The 22,779-nt window shown below is 41.2% G+C and overlaps 1 protein-coding gene across 1 annotated transcript in view; it reads right to left on the bottom strand.

Annotated features, from left to right (window-relative positions):
- The window catches only part of LOC134839562 (uncharacterized), a 239,426-nt gene that overhangs the window by 16,357 nt on the left and 200,290 nt on the right, over positions 1-22,779 (bottom strand). The window contains exon 2 of the mRNA XM_063855153.1: positions 9,243-9,289. Within this exon, the coding sequence (XP_063711223.1) occupies positions 9,243-9,264 (22 nt within the window). The 5' untranslated portion in view covers positions 9,265-9,289. The remainder of the gene's footprint in view (positions 1-9,242; positions 9,290-22,779) is intronic.

The following is a 22,779-nucleotide window of genomic DNA, read 5'->3' as shown; positions in this document are numbered from 1 at the left end:
TCTTTACAAAATTTAGAGCCGGTTATCGCCGCGAAGCGGGAACTCGCCCGTAACGCGCCCACAAGCGACCTTAAACCGAGATTCGGCTAAATTATTCTTTGACCAATTGAAAAGATTGGGGTTTTATGAGACTTCTTATTTATTTAGGGGACTGATTTTTCAATTTATAACCTATGAATACCCACCGTAAAAACTAAGTCGCAATGGCAAGAGAAAGCAAAAAAACTGCGTTACTTGCTACTGGAACCAATAAAATCAACAAACTGGGTCTAGAACATCAGGCCGAATTTTAAATGTTTCAAGTCAACCAAAATAGTTGCTGAAACTAGTATAATATTGTTTTTGAGATTATTACAAGAAAATTGCTTGATCAGAACAGTTTTTTCCAACTCTGATTCCCGATCGAGATTTTTTGGGTCGTTAAACCTATAGTTTTTCGAAGGCCATAAATTATAAACAAAACAATCCAAATGTAATGTGTAATTTTGAAACTTCATTTTCCTTTAAAAGAATGAAAAAGAACATATTAGCAGGAAAAATTAAAACCAGAGACGTTTACTAGACCTGATAAACAAATTTGATTGACAGATAGAATGTCGCTAATATGTCTGACAAAAGACAATTATTTCAAGGCTTCACCGCAAAGAAATTATTCCGAATCTTAACTAATTTTGACTTCTGTTAACTGAATTTTCGTATAGTAATCTGGTAAACGGTCCGGTGTGGTTAAAGTTCGGTTTGGTAAAAACGAGTTTAAAAACAGCTTTTTAGAGAAATTAATACAAAAAAAAACAAAAAAAAATCTTTAATTAGATCAAAAATTTAACTAAGCATAAATAAACTAATGTAAGAAGAAAAATCAAAATTTCAAACCGGTTTTTCTCGACACTGGGGATTTTTTTAGAACATTTTTAAAGTCGTTCAAATCACGCGTTTAAGGGCTTTAATTAATTAATTAACTAAGTAGATGTTTCACACCTCTAACTATTTTGACAGGACGAAAATCGCTCTAACAAAAATCTAATGAATTATGTAAGACAAAAAAGGCAAATTTCCTTTGCGTTCAGATACGGTGCCGGGAGTAAACTGGTTAGGGCCGTACAAGTAATAAAGAAATATTTAAGCCGACAACCTTTCAGCAGACACCAACTGAACCGAAAAAATATTTGAAATCTGAAAAAAAATTTTAAAAAATGAATTTTTTAAATCTTTTAAGTCCCACCTCAAACTTCAATGAACATAACTTGCACTTGTGCAACTACAATGAAATTTGCTTCCAGCAAAAATTGTGTCAACTAAGCCGACAAACTTTGAGCAGACACCACTTGAGCCGAAAAAATAATGATTTGGAAAAAATTATAAAGGCTTCAAGTCCCTTTGTAAAACTACAATGAGCAACACTTGCCTTTGCAACTTCATCAAAAGGTGCTTACAGCACAAACAAAATCACTGATGTGGCAACTAAGCCGAGGATCGTTGAGCAGACACCAGTTGAGCCGAAAAAAAAAGATTTTCTTCGGGAATATTTTCAAGTCAAAAGTTCAAGCCCCTTAAAACTTCAATGAACAACACTTGCACTTAGTGCAGGATTATGCCGACAATCTTGAAGGGATAAGAAAAGAAGTGCGAAATAAGCATAAGAACAAGAGAGTGAGAATAAGAAGAGAAGAATATTAAAGACGTGTAATAGAAGTTGTTTACGGGAAAACAGTCTAGTTTTCGCAAGTGTAAAAAACAAGGGTGATTGTCGTGAGGCGACCTTCGGTACCTCGTAAATTATTTGTTCCTATTAAGTATTTGTATGTCGTGAGGCGACCTTCGGTACCTCCTAAGTTATTTGTTCTTTTGCAGTCATACTGCAAAAGACACTAATTATATTAACCAAGGTCACTGCTAACCTCTTTTGTCAATACCACGCTGAGCGTGCTTTTTTCATTGCTATATCTGCTATCACTACTGTTTGTAAGAAAATCTGATTCGACATATTCTCATGATCTATCGGGACAAGATTCCTAAACCAAGTCTATATCAGAAACCAAGTATCAATCTAACTCAAATTAACAAAGCATCTAACCAGAAAACAATTTACTTATTGTTTATCAACCAAGTTTTCATTCTAAACTCCGGCGAATCTCATGGCGCAGCCAGCAGTTCCTGTGAACGAAGACAGGACTGACCTGTTAGGCATTCCTCCTTATTGGGCGAAAGCCTCAATTAACCCACCATTCCTGTGGGAATCTTGGATCGGTCAATTTTTTTTGGCCGCTGGTCTGAAGGATAATATCAATCCTCATGATCTGTTAATTGAACCCACCGAGGTCATCGATGAACCTCCTCCAAGACCGGAGTCAGTGGCAGAAGGCGAAGATGCTGGAGCAGCTAATGCCCGCAGACAGAGATCAAGCGGCGATCCGGAGAATCACCGAACTAAACGTGGAGAGGAGGAGAAAAGGCCCTCGGATTAGTCAGAATTGGTTCTATCACGAGGCCGAAGCTCGTATGAAGTCCCGTTTATTCTTTGCTCTGGGAAATGAAGGGAGGAGACGATTCGCTGACTCATTTCCCCACACGGACATTAGTAATATTCCTTTTCGAGAATTCCACACCGGATGTGAAACGCTGTTCAAGGTTGAGCGAGAGTTTACGGTGGAGCGAATCAAGCTGTATAACACGGTTTTCATGCTTGAAAATGACACTTTCTCGTCATTTTACGCCCGCTTGAGCGCCCAAGTGGCCTTGTGTAATTGGCCTAATGATCAGGAAAAGGGGACTTTAAAAGACCTCTTTATTGGGCGGATTCGAGATGTAGAGGTTCAACAACAACTCATCAAGGCGAAAGCTGATCTAGATGGTACTTTTAAGCTCGCACTCGAATGTGAGAAGGGAGCTAACACGTCGGCTCAGTTTCACAAACTCCTTCCTCATAATCAACATTCAACCGGCATTAAGGTTAAACAAGAACCTACTTGCTCTATTCAGTCGTCGAGAGGGAAGCGGAACTACCCTCAAAATCAAACTAATCGACAGTCGTCTCAAAATAATCAAACAACTAAACCATGCTACTTCTGTGGTAATCCCTATAGCCCGGAGCACCGAAAATCTTGTCCAGCTCGCGATGTAACATGTAATCTCTGTCGGAAACGAGGTCATTTTGCGAAATGTTGTAACTCGTCGAAACGACGTGTCAATCTGGTGCAGGAAGATGAGGACGTGGCATGTCCCTCTGTGGGTTGCAATTTCATAGATGTAGACCAGGATAGTGAGCCCGAATATGGGGTGTTACAGCTGGAATCTGCTGTCATGATTCATAGGGTAGAAACTCTTAAATCAAGTGGGGGAAAACCTCGGAGCCTCAGCATTCAGTTGCGCTCTGGCTCCAGTTTTTTCTATTCGACAGTAGACACAGGAAGCCCAGTTTCGTTTCTGAATAAACGCACCTGTGATTTACTCCTGCAAAGAAGTCCATCAATTGAGTTTCGCGATATCACACGTTACCCTATCGATACCTTGTACGTTGACTATAACAAGAAGCCCATTCGCCTCCTGGGGTCGATTCAAATCCCAATTTCTTCTAGTGGCTGGAGGGTGGTTAATGCTCAGTTCCTCATCTCGGAGAATAGAACTCGTAATCTTCTCGGTTTGGACTTGCAGGAGAAACTGGGCATTGTTACCACACAGTTGAAGGCAGAAATAATCCAGTCGGTAGATTCGGGTTCCTCAGACCCAATTTCTGAATACTGGTGTTCTTTTTTCGCTAAGAAGTACGCTCATGTCTTCAGTCGTTTGGGTCGATCTAAAAGTCATAAAGTATATACTAATTTTAAATTCCTATTAGTGCCACGTCAAATCAAAGGAATAAAAGTTCCTATTCATATTCAAGATAGGGTCGCGAATGAGATAAAACTTTTGGTGGAGCAAGGTCATATTGTAAAGTTAGACAAGTGCACGACTGATTTTTTCATTGCCCCGATCGTGCTAACTGCAAAAAAGGACGGATCTATCAAATTGGCCCTTAACGCTAAACCGATGAATGCTCAGATCTGGAAAAATAAGTACCAGATGCCGAATATCCACGAGCTTATTGATTCCGCGGCACATGTCATAACTCGAAATGTTCCTGGTAAGGTTTGGTTCACGTCTTTGGACCTAAAGTATGCGTTTAGTCAGTTACCACTGTCATCACTCACTAGCAGCCACTGTAACTTCAATATTTTATGTGGCGAGGCGACTGGAACGTACCGCTTCAAGACTGGGTTTTATGAATTGACAGACATGCCCACCGAGTTTCAGAAGGCGATGGATTGTACCTTACAAGGGCTGGAAGGAGTTATTTGTTACCTCGACGACATTTTGATCGTCACCAAAGGAGATATCCAAGAACATAAGGAGTTGGTCGAGACAGTTATGCAGAGGCTCGATGCGGAAGGATGGGCCCTCAAATTGAGTAAGTGCGAATTCTCTGTTAACCAACTAACTTGGCTAGAGTATGAAATTAATGAGAATGGGTACTCCCCAAAGTTTTCAAAGATCGAGGCAATTCAATCGCTCAAACCACCGCGAACTTTAAAACAACTTCGGTCATTCATGGGGACGTTAAACCATTTACAAAGGTTTATCCCTGATTTACATACCCATACTGTCTATTTCCGGGCCTCATTGAAGGCTTGTAATAAACAATCGTTCCTCTGGGGTGATGATCAAAGTAAAGCCTTTTACGATATAATCAAGTTGATTGCGAAAATTCCGAGCCTGTATCACTTCGATTCATCGAAGGGTTCAAGAGTAAAATGCGACGCGAGTCATAATGGCTTAGGTGCTTGCCTCGAACAGGAAGTTGAACCGGGAATTTGGGCCCCAACTGCTTTCGCTTCGCGTTTCCTCAATAACGCGGAGGTTAAATATAGCACTAACGAACTGGAGTTATTGGCTATTGTCTGGGCTTGTGAACATTTCCGTACTTATTTGTTTGGTACGCGTTTTCAAGTGTTAACTGATCATAAGGCTATCATATCGGCATTAAGCGAAATTATAATAATAATAAGTCATATCAGTCTCGTCTCGCTCGCTGGGCTGATCGTTTGTTACCTTTTGACTTTGAGATTATTCACGTCCCAGGGGTCACGCTGGGGATCGTCGATTACTTATCACGTTATCCTACATTTCCAGCTCCTGCACCCTCTAAATACGACGAACTTTTTGTTGTTAAATCAATTGAGGCGTTCCATCTGGCCCTCTCGTTTATTAATTGTTATAATTCTTCGCCGGGGCATCAAAATTGTGAAACGCCACAAGAGGGCGTTCGATTTGTGTCTCAGTTTAATCACGTTTGCTATCCACGTCACTCGCCGGTTGAGGGTGCTATTAATGTCCCTCAATGCCTCAACCAATCATCGTGCAGTATGCAAATGGATTGCTCGTGTTGTTTGTCACAAGAGGGCGTCGAGTTATGCGCTCAAGAAATAAACCAATCAGGGACCGGTATGCTAATTGTTTGTTGCAAACCAGATGTCGATTCAGAAAATCACTGTCTCCGACCTGAATCTTTAATAAACAGTCTTCAATCAAATTTCACTATTCAAACAAATTTCTTCAATACTCAATCAATTACTACATCCAACATGACAACACCAACAATCAATAACCAAACTCATACTGACTCAAACACTAACATCACGCAACCGGACTCTATGACCAGACTACAATCAACTGCTGAGCAGGCAGGGTTACAGACTTTTGTGGAAACTTTTCTAGTCAGCTCTCCCAACTTTCGTCGCCCAAGTCCGAGGCCGAACATACGATCCCGCCAACTTACCCGCTTTTCCAGATTGGACCAGATTCGACAACATAATAGGACACGGGAACGGGCCGCTAAAACCCGCTTCGTCGCTACAAGAACATCTACTAGAAAGGACGGCCATTCACAACTACTAGAGGCAATGAAGCGTTGTCGCCTGTCAAAACCAGGAAGGAAGAACATGGCCGCGAAGATCGGTGTGTTAGCGGTGAATGGGGGCAAACCTCTCCTCTCCTCATCCAAAAAGGAAATTGTTGGCCTCCCTGGACTTTTCGATGCCGACCTGTTGGCAGAACTAACAGCGGAGGATCGCTTTCTAGGCCCCATGAAGCGAGCCATTGTAAATAAGGATGTTACCTCCTTCAATAAGCTCGGAGCAGATATGGCCCAGTTTTGGTCTACAGCAGCGGTGGTCAATAACTGTGTTGTCATTGACAATAAACTGGCCATTCCTGAATCTCTCTGACAAGCTGTGCTCACTCGCCTTCACAGATCACACCCGGGACAAGAGGCCATGATGACTGCCTCCGAATACCTCTGGTGGCCGTTTATGACCCGGCAAATCATCGAGACGTGTGAAAAGTGTCGTGAATGTACCCTGTTCGGTAAGAATCTCAAGCCTGCGTCAACTTTTAATAGTGCGAAATCTCTGCCTGTACTATCTGGACCTAATCAGGAGTTACAATTAGATTTTGCTGGTCCGATACTTGATGAAAAGGGGTCTAAGATCTTTCTTTTAGTAGCGATTGATCGGTTCTCTAAGTTTCCTTCAGTTCTAATTTTTAAAACCACTGGGGCTAAGAAGGTTGGTTACTAAATTCCTTGATTCCTATATTCGCATTCACGGTCTCCCTCGTTCTATCAGAACAGATCATGGCTCAGGCTTCAAGAATAATTTGGTTCAAGAATTCTGCTCTAATAGATGTATAAAACATATCCTCTCGCCGGTCGGAGATCATCGTGGCAGTGGGTTGGTCGAACGATCTATTCAGACAATCAAGAGAAAACTGGGTGTGGCGAAACTCGATCCTAATTTCAAAAATCTTAATGATACGATTCATCAAATACTTGAAGATATTCGCAAGAGTAATCATTCTATGCTTAAGAAATCGCCTTTTGAATTGCATTTTGGTCGTAAACCTAATACTGTATGGTCTCAGGCACGTAATAATGTTGTTCAATCTGATACTTCAGCCAAAGGATTGGAGCCCAACCTCCTTACACCAGACCAGATTGCCAGTAACGATTCCAGTCGAGACAGAGCCAAAGTCGTCCCTCGCGGCAGTTCCAGCCCAACTATTCCAACTCGCTTCAAGCCCTTGTTTTCGTTGGACGGAAATGTGGCGGACAGTGAACCCTACAAGGCGCTGGCAGATCTTGCTCGGGCGGCAAATAGATGGTCGCAGTTCAGGCGGAACCTTCCCTCAGATACAGGGAAACTGGTACTTAGGGAGCTCACAACCCGGCATTCGGACCTCGCCCATTCCCTCAAATCTGGCCTCAATAGCAAAACTCTTCGTTTTTCAGTAATTGCCTCACCTCCGGGGACGCAAGTCAATTCCAGGCGGGCACCAATTGTGCAACCTACTCGTCTCTCGAGAACAAGTAAATTAGAAAACCTTTTACTGTCTGATCCTGGTCGAGTTGAGGTCTTTAGAAAAATTATTGATCGCCAATCGGGGAAACCTCTGTATAAGTTAACCAAGTTTAAGATTGTTCGCGTTACGGATCATACTTATATTACCGATAAAGGAAAAGTCTACAGGAAAAATCATATCTGTCTTAAACCTAATTATCGATCTGCCATTTTAGTTGCCCCGAACACTATAGGTGATCGCGCCCAAGACACAAGCTCAACTTCTCGAGGAGCGGCTAAACGACCTGTCACGCGGTTGCAGCCTGTGTTACTGGAACAACGCCCAAGCAATCCCTCTCTATCCACTCCGATGGTGGATCTCACTGTTGACACTTCCAGTGAAAGTTCTATTGGGTCAAACAACGATCGCCAGGTGACTCGCGATTCGGTTAATACAGGAAAACGCCAGAGGTTTCAGTGTGACTCGCCTCCGGTTCGTTTTGCTCGTCAGTTTGCCTCGACGTCGACGCCCCATTCCTCCACTCATGCCACTCACTCACGCAATGTGGACTCTACTCAACAACCAGTCGCGTCGTTCAAGACTTTTCCTGAGCAACTAAAAAAAAATCATCGCGACTTATATAAGAGTCTGAACTACGTTCATCGACTCTTAAAAACTTTGGATTGGGAGCAAAATTATTGCAAACTCCTGGCCTCTTATCTTGATAAACGAGAACAATTGAAAACGACTTATTCGATCCGATAGAAACCAGAGAAACTAGGACCTTAACTTTTCCTCATTTAAAAAAAATAATTTACCAGACGCAATCCCTCAGCTAAAGATCACTGTATAAGCAACTAGTGATTCAGTAGTTAAATTTAATTTTTCGAATTTTATCAATGATTCAAGTGATTTTGTTAAACAAATTGCTAGTCGGAAAAAATATCTTTTTTTCCGATCGGATAACGCTGACAATGAAAAACAGTTTCTGCTCTGGCAGCTGATTAATTACGGCTGTTTTTCTGCTTTGCGTATGAGTTCATTTCTATGACGAATCAGAATAGTCTAATTTCAGGGTCACGGGTGGGCGACACGGACCGTCAAATAAACTGAATTTCACGCTTAATAGAATGTTTCATAAGCATACACCGCATCTGCATACATATGAGCATACACTGAATCTGGAGCTAGGTCTCTAATGCTAGGTTAATAAGACGACAGGCCTTTAAGACAACAAATGAGCGTTAAAACATGTTAAATAAGCTGGTCGAAATTACGTATTTTATATTACTGATAATTAAAAATTGAGAATTAAAAATTGGGAATTTGTGTGTAGCGTCGTCTTTAAGCACACCAAAAGCGGTTGTCGTCTTATTTTCCGGACACGAAGGTCATTTACTAGACCGACCTTTTACCAGACCACAATACAATAATTCAATTAGATAAGTCGAAATTTGTGGAAATTCTAAAAAAAAGGGGGGGGGGTCAAATAAAATGGGCCCTTCCGTCATGCGACGGTACGTGCACAGGTTGGATAGGGCCATACCAACGCTATATAAATACATCGACAAAATTTTATGAATAATTCAAGTCTATTTTAATGCATCAAGAGAATTGTCAATTAAAATCTACCCTCCTCGATTACAGCACAGATAGAACATATTACAGCGCAAACAAAACATTACTGAGTAACCGTAAAATAATTGTCTTGAACCAGACTAAACGGCGTCCCTACATTTGTCAATCACATTTTTTAAAACCGATTCTGCTAAAAATGATCAACTTTTCTGGCAAAAACTCAATGGTTTTCAATTAAAATACTAACCGTGGACATATATTTTTAACAACACTGGACAGATATTTTTACTAACCGTGGACAGCCTCAGCAGGCATCACACATCGTCAATCATATTCATCTGAAAATCAAATGAGATTTTTAATCACTCATTCGTGAGCACCTTAAGAAAAACACAATTTTCAACATGCAAGACTCTATTCGTTCATAGCTAAAAGTCAAGTAAACGCGAAAATGAAAACAGGTAATCACCTATAGCAAAGACCAAATCGCCCTAAGCGAAAATAGTCTGCACTTTTTTTCTAATTAACAATCTCTGATATCTTCTAGTGAAAGCGTTTACTGTGAACGCGTTAATTATTTAAGTAGATGTTTCACACCTCAAACTATTTTGCAAGGACGAAATTCGCTCTAACAAAAATCTAATAATAATATGTGAATTCAACATCTCAATGAGACAAAAAGTGGAAAAAATTTTTTTTTATTCAGTTCCACTTTCAATATCGGTACCGCTCATGGATCAAGTCGCCTTTTGAATTGCATTTTGGTCGTAAACCTAATACTGTATGGTCTCAGGCACGTAATAATGTTGTTCAATCTGATACTTCAGCCAAAGGATTGGAGCCCAACCTCCTTACACCAGACCAGATTGCCAGTAACGATTCCAGTCGAGACAGAGCCAAAGTCGTCCCTCGCGGCAGTTCCAGTCCAACTATTCCAACTCGCTTCAAGCCCTTGTTTTCGTTGGACGGAAATGTGGCGGACAGTGAACCCTACAAGGCGCTGGCAGATCTTGCTCGGGCGGCAAATAGATGGTCGCAGTTCAGGCGGAACCTTCCCTCAGATACAGGGAAATTGGTACTTAGGGAGCTCACAACCCGGCATTCGGACCTCGCCCATTCCCTCAAATCTGGCCTCAATAGCAAAACTCTTCGTTTTTCAGTAATTGCCTCACCTCCGGGGACGCAAGTCAATTCCAGGCGGGCACCAATTGTGCAACCTACTCGTCTCTCGAGAACAAGTAAATTAGAAAACCTTTTACTGTCTGATCCTGGTCGAGTTGAGGTCTTTAGAAAAATTATTGATCGCCAATCGGGGAAACCTCTGTATAAGTTAACCAAGTTTAAGATTGTTCGCGTTACGGATCATACTTATATTACCGATAAAGGAAAAGTCTACAGGAAAAATCATATGTGTCTTAAAGCTAATTATCGATCTGCCATTTTAGTTGCCCCGAACACTATAGGTGATCGCGCCCAAGATACAAGCTCAACTTCTCGAGGAGCGGCTAAACGACCTGTCACGCGGTTGCAGCCTGTGTTACTGGAACAACGCCCAAGCAATCCCTCTCTATCCACTCCGATGGTGGATCTCACTGTTGACACTTCCAGTGAAAGTTCTATTGGGTCAAACAACGATCGCCAGGTGACTCGCGATTCGGTTAATACAGGAAAACGCCAGAGGTTTCAGTGTGACTCGCCTCCGGTTCGTTTTGCTCGTCAGTTTGCCTCGACGTCGACGCCCCATTCCTCCACTCATGCCACTCACTCACGCAATGTGGACTCTACTCAACAACCAGTCGCGTCGTTCATTTCGCCTCAACCGGGGACACTACATCGTGCTGTTTCGTCCTCGCATACTCGTCCTATGGAGCCTCCGGAAGTTAGTACATCTAGTCCTGATATAACAGTTTCGTCGCCGGAAAAAGAAGTATCTAAGGATTCGAATCACCCTCCTCATTCAGCGTCATCAGATCTGCCTTCCTCCTACCCTTCACTTTCACTACCTGCTCAACCAGTAGTTGACGATGCAGAGTCGGTCAGGACGTCTCACCGCAGCAAAAAGCCAACTCAGTTTTTCGGCGATCCGTTGCGGCATTCAGTAAAATTTGTAGAGGAGGATCAAATATTGCCCTCAACGACGACATTGGCTTCACCTCTTATACCAGTCACGGAGGAACAGATAATGCCCTCAAATACGCAAACTGTGTCTATATCGTCACCACGGAAACAACTTATTCGCGATCGTTTTCCGCCTCAATCTTCCACTCAGACGTCGTCTTCAGTCACTCATAGAAGGGAAACCACGGGCATGGATTGACCTTATTTGCCAAGAAACAAAGTGAATTATGGAAAAGAAAAACTCTTAAAACTCGCCCAATTGTTCAAACTTCGCTAAAACTTTTCTTCACCTTATTATTGTGCCTTACTGTACGCATTTGTGTGGGATAGGGGGGCTATCGATTCATTTGCTCGTCTAAGTGCAGTTTATTTATTTTTAATTTTGAAGCTTTTCAAAATTTTTCCCCGCGGGGAATGTCGTGAGGCGACCTTCGGTACCTCGTAAATTTTTTGTTCCTATTAAGTATTTGTATGTCGTGAGGCGACCTTCGGTACCTCCTAAGTTATTTGTTCTTTTGCAGTCATACTGCAAAAGACACTAATTATATTAACCAAGGTCACTGCTAACCTCTTTTGTCAATACCACGCTGAGCGTGCTTTTTTCATTCCTATTTCTGCTATCACTACTGTTTGTTAGAAAATCTGATTCTACATATTCTCATGATCTATCGGGACAAGATTCCTAAACCAAGTCTATATCAGAAACCAAGTATCAATCTAACTCAAATTAACAAAGCATCTAACCAGAAAACAATTTACTTATTGTTTATCAACCAAGTTTTCATTCTAAACTCCGGCGAATCTCAGTGATAAAAATCAGAAGTCAATGCTTTGAAAAACAGTCTGGCAAAAAATCTAAATCAATGTAGAAATCGTCATCAAAATTATCGAAAACCATCAGGGGCAAATTCTGTTCACAATATGTTCACGGGGAAAAACATTCCATTCAATTAAATTCCATTTTCGATACGGGAAATCATTTAAAATCCATTTTCGAAACTAGCAGTCAATCACGTTTTTCGTGACTTTGTAACTTTCGTTGTTTGATAGAGGAGTTTGCCTTCCTTTTAACCCAGGAAATGAACTGAAATTTAAAAAAAAAACCTCAAAACCACGAAAAAGTAAATTTGAGCCTGCACAAACTTCAAGACTTTTCCTGAGCAACTAAAAAAAAAATCATCGCGACTTATATAAGAGTCTGAACTACGTTCATCGACTCTTAAAAACTTTGGATTGGGAGCAAAATTATTGCAAACTCCTGGCCTCTTATCTTGATAACCGAGAACAATTGAAAACGACTTATTCGATCCGATAGAAACCAGATAAACTAGGACCTTAACTTTTTCTCATTTAAAAAAAATAATTTACCAGACGCAATCCCTCAGCTGGAAAACTACAGTTTTGCTGATGATTTTAAACTGATTGCTCTGAATGAAGTTGGCTTAGTCAACGGAGCTCATGAACTCCATAAAAAAGTGCCTTGAAATTTCTACAAAACAAATACAAGTAAAATCAACTAGCTACGTCTTAGGAAAAATTTATCAACCTAATCGAGTAAGTGAACTGCTACCAAAAACTGACCCAAAAGACTTGGGCTTCATTTTAATTCCAAAACATGGAACGAAAATTGCGACGAAAAAGACCTGCACAAAACGCAACTAGGACTTCTTCCAATTAAAACGATAAATATATTCGGTGTGTTGATGAGGCACCAAATAAACTGATAAACAGGGTACGCAATCCCAATAAAAATTTACTGCTCACAAGCTCAGTCACCAAGTAGCGAAATTACGTTGAAATTTGAGCGTGTACAAGTAATGGCCACGAAGTAGATACTGAACGTTGACTTTGGTTACAAAGAAGAAAAGAATACTAGAACTCAAATTATTACCATTAAGCCTTTACGTCGAAAAGAACTATCTTTTTTCATAATTATACTTAAATTTTCTTCCAAATATGACATATCCATCAGCGTTCAAACCTGTAACGATGAGAAAACACGTCAATAGAGCATTGGCGAACATGTAGTCAACAATAACAGAAATATAGTCAACTATAACAGACTTATCAAAACCATTGAAAACCATTATTTCCATAGAACTTAAGTAGTACACAACATTAACATCAAAAACTACGAAAAGTACGAAAACAACTTGATAAACAAATTGATGAGCCAGCTTTACTGGGAGTACTTTGACAGCAAATTCTAAACAAATGTACGCGGAGAAATGTCTGCAAGTGCATCCATTGTAACAATTGGAAAACACTTGAAACTCATACTTGATGTGAATAAGTATGAAAATAATGGGACTCATAAATCTTGGGGAGAAAACTCTCTAAAAGTCTCAAATACTACTACTATTGCTTGGTAGTAAATTTTTTGTTCTAAATGAAATATTCAATTCCAAATTGACGGCTGTTGACTTTTTGTCAGATTCGTCAAACAAATAGAGGACGAGGCTCTTGAAATTTTTTTATATCACCCCACAACGAACCACATATTCCCCTCAAAACCTTTTATTACCCTAAAGATGACGCAATTTGAGGTGTCTATGTCAATATTACAACGTCCGAAACTATTCAACCCTAAAAAAAAACTTTTAAGCTAAACAAAATAACAGGAAAAATATCGAGTCAGAGCTATTGAAGGTACTACTATGAGTGGTCCCTCGAAAAAGCAACTATGATAGACAGGTCACGCATGCATTTCGCATGTTATGATTTTGAAAACTAGTTTGTTTATAATTTATTCATTTCAAAAATCTGGCGAAATATGTTGAGTCAGAAACCTTTCAGATTAAAAATTGTATTTACTATAATTTTTATATCAAGAAATATGCTCGCTTCAACTTATTTTATGGTTTAAAAACCATACTTGGAATGGCTTATTTGTCATCAAAATCCGATTTTGGCAATTTTCTACCTTATATGTTGAGGGGGGAGGTTCTACGAATTAAGTTAAAATTTGTTTGAAAATATACTGCGACATCTTTCTGAATGGCAAAATCATAATTGTTTAACATTTCAGAGCCCTATGTGTCTTATTCGCAAGGGAACTGGTTATTTTCAAGGGACAACTATCATAGTAGTACCCTATTTAAATTACAAATAACAAGAATCAATCAAAATGACTACCAAGTTTAGAAATAATAGCTTGAGCCTGCATAAAGCTCATGCTCTGGAAAAAATCATAACCTCAGCCGACAAATAGACCAAAATATGGTTTTTTTTTCAGGAAAAAACTGCAATATCAAAACTACTAATGCAACTACTGAAGATCACTGTATAAGCAACTAGTGATTCAGTAGTTAAATTTAATTTTTCGAATTTTATCAATGATTCAAGTGATTTTGTTAAACAAATTACTAGTCGGAAAAAATATCTTTTTTTCCGATCGGATAACGCTGACAATGAAAAACAGTTTCTGCTCGGGCAGCTGATTAATTACGGCTGTTTTTCTGCTTTGCGTATGAGTTCATTTCTCTGACGAATCAGAATAGTCTATTTTCAGGGTCACGGGTGGGCGACACGGACCGTCAAATAAACTGAATTTCACGCTTAATAGAATGTTTCATAAGCATACACCGCATCTGCATACATATGAGCATACACTGAATCTGGAGCTAGGTCTCTAATGCTAGGTTAATAAGACGACAGGCCTTTAAGACAACAAATGAGCGTTAAAACATGTTAAATAAGCTGGTCGAAATTACGTATTTTATATTACTGATAATTAAAAATTGAGAATTAAAAATTGGGAATTTGTGTGTAGCGTCGTCTTTAAGCACACCAAAAGCGGCTGTCGTCTTATTTTCCGGACACGAAGGTCATTTACTAGACCGACCTTTTACCAGACCACAATACAATAATTCAATTAGATAAGTCGAAATTTGTAGAGATTCTAAAAAAAGGGGGGGGGGGGGGTCAAATAAAATGGGCCCTTCCGTCATGCGACGGTACGTGCACAGGTTGGATAGGGCCATACCAACGCTATATAAATACATCGACAAAATTTTATGAATAAATCAAGTCTATTTTAATGCATCAAGAGAATTGTCAATTAAAATCTACCCTCCTCGATTACAGCACAGATAGAACATATTACAGCGCAAAAAAAATATTACTGAGTAACCGTAAAATAATTGTCTTGAACCAGACTAAACGGCGTCCCTACATTTGTCAATCACATTTTTTAAAACCGATTCTGCTAAAAATGATCATGTTATAACTTTTCTGGCAAAAACTCAATGGTTTTCAATTAAAATACTAACCGTGGACATATATTTTTAACAACACTGGACAGATATTTTTACTAACCGTGGACAGCCTCAGCAGGCATCACACATCGTCAATCATATTCATCTGAAAATCAAATGAGATTTTTAATCACTCATTGTATCACTCATTTTAATCACGTGAGCACCTTAAGAAAAACACAATTTTCAACATGCAAGACTCTATTCGTTCATAGCTAAAAGTCAAGTAAACGCGAAAATGAAAATCAGGTAATCACGTATAGCAAAGACCAACTCGCCCTAAGCAAAAATAGTCTTAACTTTTTTTCTAATTAACAATCTCTGATATCTTCTAGTGAAAGCGTTTACTGTGAACGCGTTAATTATTTAAGTAGATGTTTCACACCTCAAACTATTTTGCAAGGACGAAATTCGCTCTAACAAAAATCTAATAATATTATGTGAATTCAACATCTCAATGAGACAAAAAGTGGAAAAAATTTTTTAAATTCAGTTCCACTTCCAATATCGGTACCGCTCATGGATCAAGTGTCAACCTGTAAATTTCCCTGACTTTTTGCTAGATTGTTCTTTGTTGTGAGAAACCGACACAAGTGTCAAGGTGCAAATCTGAGATAATCACACAACCGCAGTACTTGCAACTACATGTCTCATCGTCCGCAGATTCGTAACAGCGCTCTTTATGACATAAAACATGATGAAAACCATTGCTGTAAAAAATACCTCTTTCTCTCCTGTGCGCAGGACTACAGTTTTGTAAGCCCAAAAAGTCATTATTGAACAAAAAATGCAAAATTTTGTGTGTTCTGCTATAAATACTTATTCCGATCCATTTCTTGAAACAAAACCCAGCCACTTTGGTAGAGTGTTCGTCTCTTTCCTTCTGTGATAACACATCGCTGAAAACATCGATAAAGTAAGAAGCAGATGAAAATATGACGCTCTCATAGAGTCTAACCGAGGACTTCAAACAAATTTTTCTGAGTTGGACTTTGGATTGTATAGAGCAAGAGGCAGCATAGGCTTTTTCTTGAGATGTTCCAGGTGCTTGGAACCTGTCAATTTAGGGGATAGCACTATGCCTAAGTATTCAAACGAATCCTTGAATTCGATTTCTGTGTTGTTGAAAAATAATTGGTCGGTCCTGGCCAGCTTTCCGCCAATTCTGTGTTTGTGCCAGTCGGTCATATTCGGAAGTTTGACCTTGAGAGAAGCAAAAAACACTTGATTTTGGAGTGAAATTTAGTTTTTCAAAATTTCGAATGGAACCTGTCATGCACGATTTTCTCGCGATAACTGAAAATCAGAAAAGAGAAGTCAGAACGCTCGAGTGAAAAACGCGGGAAAGTTGCAAGAAAAATCGGTAGTGAACAAGAGTAGAGCTGTCCTATCTGAAATAGAAGACAGAGTATTCCCGAGAGAACAATTATTCGAACTGGACCAGAGTGAACCTTCGACGGAAAGGTGGATAGCTTGAGTGTCCCAATGGTCCACATAAAACTTCATTCTAGAGTTCAAACTTATCTCTGCCATTAAAACTGATAAACATTGAACTCATCTAGTTATCTTAGTTAATTCTAGAGTTGCTCACCCATTTGATTACCGACTGAAGTACTTCCCTTTCTTGAGCGTGCTACAATGTGAGTACTAATTTAAATTTCTAGAGTGTGTTTTATAATTGTTATGTTGAGGTAAGGCGAGTTTTAGGTTGATCCATCTGAAATGGATCAAAGTTCCACTGTCTAATAAAAAGTAACTTAACGGATTGTTCCAACCCGGTTTTTAACGGCGTTCATGTATTTTGGGTATCTAGAGACCTAAGTATGGGGACGTTTCTAATTCTAGAGTGGGGGGATATTTTAGTAGTAGCCTTTAAGCTGTAACGGGTCGTAGTCTCATGTCACAAACGAACCGAACTGGCTCCGACCGTTCTTGAGGTAGAAAAACACAAGAGATGGTGTCCCTGACCCTTGAGCCAGTGGTTATAGGGCCTATTTTTCTTAAGCCTCATGTGTGACTGCAGTAGACGAATGTTACATAGTGTTTTTATGGCGCTCCTGGGTGTTTACGACATCAAGACTACGGAGTCGAACCCACTTGAGACAGCTTCGGGCTGAATGCCCATTCTAGAGTACCGGCGGTACGGTTCGACAGGAACGTGCAAACCTTCCGGTTGTACCGTGATAGCTTTTTAAGAAAACTCGAGAAAATTTCCTGGTACGCTCTCCGAACGAGGCTTAGCTAACCGAGTAAAGGGGGGCAACTAGGGGGACAAAAACACGAGCAAAAAGACAGAAAGCAAAACAAAAACCAAAAAAGAATAGAAAAAGGAACAAAAACCATAAAACGAAAAAAGACAGTGACTTTGACACCAGATTAGTTGGATCAAACCTTTATATTAATTAAATAGTATACCCATACTGTTTTACAAGTTCGATCGTTTCGATCAACCTAGCAATTTAAACCAGTAAACTGAATAAAGTGCCCGAAGTGGGGCGTTGTCAAGGGTTTTCAGACAGCTTGGAACTTAGCTGGACCAATAGGAGACTTGACTGGAAGAGGTGACCAGCCGAGTGGGAAAGTGGTTCAGGGACACTTGAGCTGAACCAATAGGAGACTGGACTGGAACAGGTGACCAGTCGAGTGGGAAAGCAGCCAAGAAGGATTTGGCAATTCTCGAGTTCTCAAGTTGGGCAGAACGGGTATCGTTAAAATCCACATTACATTATAGGAGATAAGTGTAAAATAGGATAAGCGACATCCCCCGGTTTTGAGGAACGTTTTTACTTGAGCAGGCCTGGAGACAGGTCTACGGTTTTCTCTTGAGAGGTTTAGCACCCGGCGCTTAAGGTAATTTTAGGCTTAAGAAGGGGGGCTAAAAAGGGGGGAGGTTAGAAGGGGGGCTGGTTAAGTTAGAGGTTGGCGGTTGTAAATTGTAAAAAGGGGGAAATTAGAGTAACTAATTAATCGACATCGTTGACTTAGTTACATTAGACATTAACACGCGTTGGTAATATTAGGTGGATATCGAAATTTGAACTCGAGTTAAGGAAGGTACCCTGGTCGGATTGGTAGGGGGGAAGGGACATAGACAGTTTTTGTAATACCCCATAAGATCGCTAGCAGGGGGGAAGGAAACGCGTGGCAATTAGGTACAAGACATTTTTTTCGATAGAAGGTAGACATTTGTCACCTTTGAATTTTAGGTGGGCTCATCTTTCTGTTTTTATTACTTTTTCTTGCTTAGATTTTTGTTGCATTTTGGTGAGGATTTGTGTTAAAATTTTGTACGAACAGGTGATCACAAGATACCTGCGCACAGGTTTTGGTCTCAAGTTACTTGGAACATTGAAATAGAGGTAGCCAAAAAGAGAAATAAGAAAAAGGGGGGTCAGCATTTGGTTTTTAAGAGAGGATTTTGGGAACATTTTACTAGAGCTTGAGTGGTGGTACAAGGTACGGCGAATCAAGAAGTCCCCATAACGAAGAGGGAAGAAGTCCCACCACCCAGACACTTGTCAACAGTCTTGGGACAGTGCCGAAGAAGTCTTAGGACAGAGCAGTCTGGGGACAGTCTTGGGACAGTACAGTCTTGGGACAGTGGTCTTGGGACAGGGTCTTGGGACAGGGTCTTGGGACAAGGGTCTTGGGACAGGGTCTTGGGACAAGGTCTTGGGACAAGGTCTTGGGACAAGGGTCTTGGGACAGGGTCTTGGGACAGGGTCTTGGGACAAGGTCTTGGGACGAGGTCTTGGGACAGGGTCTTGGGACAAGGGTCTTGGGACAGGGTCTTGGGACAAGGTCTTGGGACAGGGTCTTGGGACAAGGTCTTGGGACAAGGTCTTGGGACGGGGTCTTGGGACAAGGTCTTGGGACAAGGTCTTGGGACAAGGGTCTTGGGACAGGGTCTTGGGACAGGGTCTTGGGACACTAGTCTTGGGACAGTAGTCTTGGGACAGTAGTCTTGGGACACTAGTCTTGGGACACTAGTCTTGGGACACTAATCTTGGGACAGTAGTCTTGGGACAGTAGTCTTGGGACACTAGCCTTGGGACAGTAGTCTTGGACAAGAGTCTTGGGACACGGCCGGAAAGTACTGGGACGGTACCGAACAGTCTTGGGACAGGAGAAAGAAGCCTGGGACGGTACAAAGAAGAGTAGGGGCGGCAATTGGAAGTATTGGGACAGTGTAAAAATTGAAGTAAAATTACAAGAAGTGTTTTAAGACAGAATTAAGATAGAACAAGACTAATTGGAACCAGATACGGTTGAGACCACAAATAAGGAAAGTTTCTCGAAAAGTTAATAAAGAGAACTGAAACAAGGTTTTCACCACGTTGTATATATTTTTTTCTTCCTTCCCGAAAGATTTTATTCTTAGAATAGGATTGTGTATATAGTAAAATTGTAAATAAAAGCAATTGTAAATAGAAATAATGAGGCGGAGCAGGGTACCGGTAGCTGAAAAAAGACCTACCGAAGCAAAGTATAATTCGTCGCTACGCAAAACAACATCAATGGGCCCAAAGATAACAAAGAAGAACTTTTCAGTTAACATGGTCAGCACAAGGAGTACAGCGGAGAACAGAGCAAGAGAGGGCATGGAAGGGGAACGAGTAGAACCCACCATCGAGATTGATCTAGAGACACCTGATCAAAGTGTTGATGAAACAAGGAAAATAGCGACGGAGTCAACTCCAATGCCCAATGCAGAAGAACCAAACTCGAAACCCATAGAATTCTCACCAATAGACAACGTGGAAGATGCAATAGGCAACACCGAAGAATCGGTGAAAGAAGACTCTCAAGTGAAAAAGACATCTTTTACAGAAAGGTTGGCGATGATGGTCGGAATAAAAACGAAAGAGAACGTGACTGAAGAACCAAAAGCTGAAAGAGCACGAACATTTGGAACAGTGAGCACGAAGACGACAGAAGCCAATCCGAGAGAGGGACAAACTAGAGCAGAAGCGACGGCCGAAGAAAAACCGACGGCTGACCATGAAGAGGCTACTCTTGAGCTAGGTGACTTGATGGCGAAACTGAATCAGATCGACAAAAAGCTGAAGCACAGCGAAGAGGACAGAGAAGTGATAAGAAAAGAATTAAGATACAACAAAAACGAGTATCTGGATAGTTATTTTAACCTGGCCAAGGCAACAGAAGAGAGACTCAAGGAATTGTCAGATAATGTAGAAACCACCAATGAAGAACGAGATAAGAACATCAAAAAAGATTTGCAACAGTTAAAAAACCGATATGATGATGTCAACAGCCAATTAGGTAGCCTGGAAAAGAGAATGGACACAATGAGCAAAAATCAGGCCGAGAGTTCGTGTGCAATACAGGCGAAATTGGATGCAATCTTGAGTAATTCTACCTCACAAGAAAGACCGGCAGCGGATCGCGCGCAAGGCACCAGAGTTGACTTTGTGGAACCACAAAGGAACAAACGGCAATCGACACCGTTGCCCTTAACCCGGGATACGGTGAGCATAGCACCAACAGCTGCTAAAACAATCATGACGAATGGAATGTCAAGTACAACGACTGGTCCGGGGGACTCAACAGCTAACAGCAACGCAGGTCCGGATGCTATGACATGGGCAAACACTTGGGAGATGATGAACAGGACTCTAGAGGCCTTCGCCACGAGGAACACTAACTCGAGCGATAGGAGAGATGGGAAATCAAGAAAAACATTCAAGAAGCCAAAAGAATTCAAAGACGACTCAGATGGATGCATTGACACGTGGGTGGAAGTGATGAGATTACATCTAGAGCAAGACAACTTGAACGATGAAAGACAAGCATGCACAGCCATACTCAGCAATTTAGAAGGCACAGCATTAAAATGCGTGGTTGCGAAGAAAGAAGAAGAACGCGATACCGCGGACAAGATCTTCGAGATATTGCTGAATCGATTCGGGTCAGGCATGAAGGGTCACCAAGCGATGATGCGATTTGAAAAGAGAAGGCAGAGGGACGACGAGTCAATAGATCGGTTCCTAGATGATCTCGAGAGCTTGAGAAGAAGGAGTGACCCAGAGGAGTCGACAAACAGAAGAAACTTTAGCATTGCCTCGAAGTTCATTGATGGGGTAAAAAGTGACGACTTAAGGACAATGTTAGCAACATACTACACATTGTCGAAAGACAGCGCACCAACCCCAGAAGAAATGAGACAGAAATCAAGGGAATACATGCTGATGAAACCCAAGAAATACTCGTATTCAGAAAACAGGAACACGCAAGGGGGAAGTCAACCGCAGAGGTCGTCATGGTACAAACCTAGAGATGACATGGACAAGCGCAGATCATGCGCGAACTGCGGGTCGGCGGATCACCACGTGGCTGACTGCACAACATACAAACAAGGCATGAAGAGTCTAGGATATGCACCAGATGAGGAGGACATGAGCCAGATGGAGGAACACGAGTACTATAGTGGCTTAATCATCAAGATAGGCGCAAGATGCTTCTTCTGTAACCAGGAGGGGCACTTCCGAATGGATTGTCCCTTGTTCTGGGAAGCGGTCAAGGACCAGAGTCACCCTAAACATAAGTTGGCATTAGCGGCGGTGCAGAATCAGCGGAACAGGCAAAACGAATTTGAATCGAGGAACTTAGGAGCACCAAGCACGGAATTGCCGACGAAGACAGTGAAAGCTGTATCACATGTTAATGATGCCATAGAATCCGCGGCAGGGAACTCTCTAGAGATAAATTATGAGAAAGCGGCGACGGAAGCAATTGCCAAAGTGAAACAGGATCTGGCTGCAAAAGAAATAGAGCAACGACTAAAGCTGGAGATAGAAAGACAGAATTTTAACGAAGCATTAACCGGATCGAAACAAATACCAGAGGCTGTACCAGGCTCAACGAAGACAGGGAATTGCAATACTGTGAAAATGGTGACAGGTAAACCTTTTGGCATATCGAAAATCGGGGCAAGGATAATGTCGATAATCACAGTGGGCGGCCACGAGGTAACCAGAAACTTGGGCGAGCCGAGCGACCAGACGATAATGCACATTGACGTGTATGCAGACTATTTGAGTGGTATAAGCCCACAAACGACTTCTAGAGCACTGAGAGCACTACTCATGAGAGGGGGCAGCAAGTCGGTACGTGTTGATAGCAGATATACTGAAGCTTACGGTCCACACGAGGTGATGCTAAATATAGATGGGATTAACATCTATACCAAGACGATGATAACATGTGACGAAGACCTAATTGGACAAATCTACGTAGGGAAAGAAGAATTGAAAGTGAGATCGATTGGACACTGCGCCATGCTTGAGGAAGATGCAATGCACATCGGGACGGAGGCAGATGTGACAGGGCACGTGCTGGATATAAGTGGCAAAAAGACTCAGTTGCGTGGGTTGCTTGACACGGGAGCAGTCTTGAGCGTTATACCAATCGAAACTTGGGAGAAGATGGGCTTTGA

This window comes from Symsagittifera roscoffensis, chromosome 2 (genome assembly GCF_963678635.1).
Source record: "Symsagittifera roscoffensis chromosome 2, txSymRosc1.1, whole genome shotgun sequence".
In the NCBI taxonomy this organism is placed as follows: Eukaryota; Metazoa; Xenacoelomorpha; order Acoela; family Convolutidae; genus Symsagittifera; species Symsagittifera roscoffensis.
The sequence above is the reverse complement of the archived record's forward strand: the minus strand, read 5'-3'. Positions and strand labels throughout refer to the sequence as shown.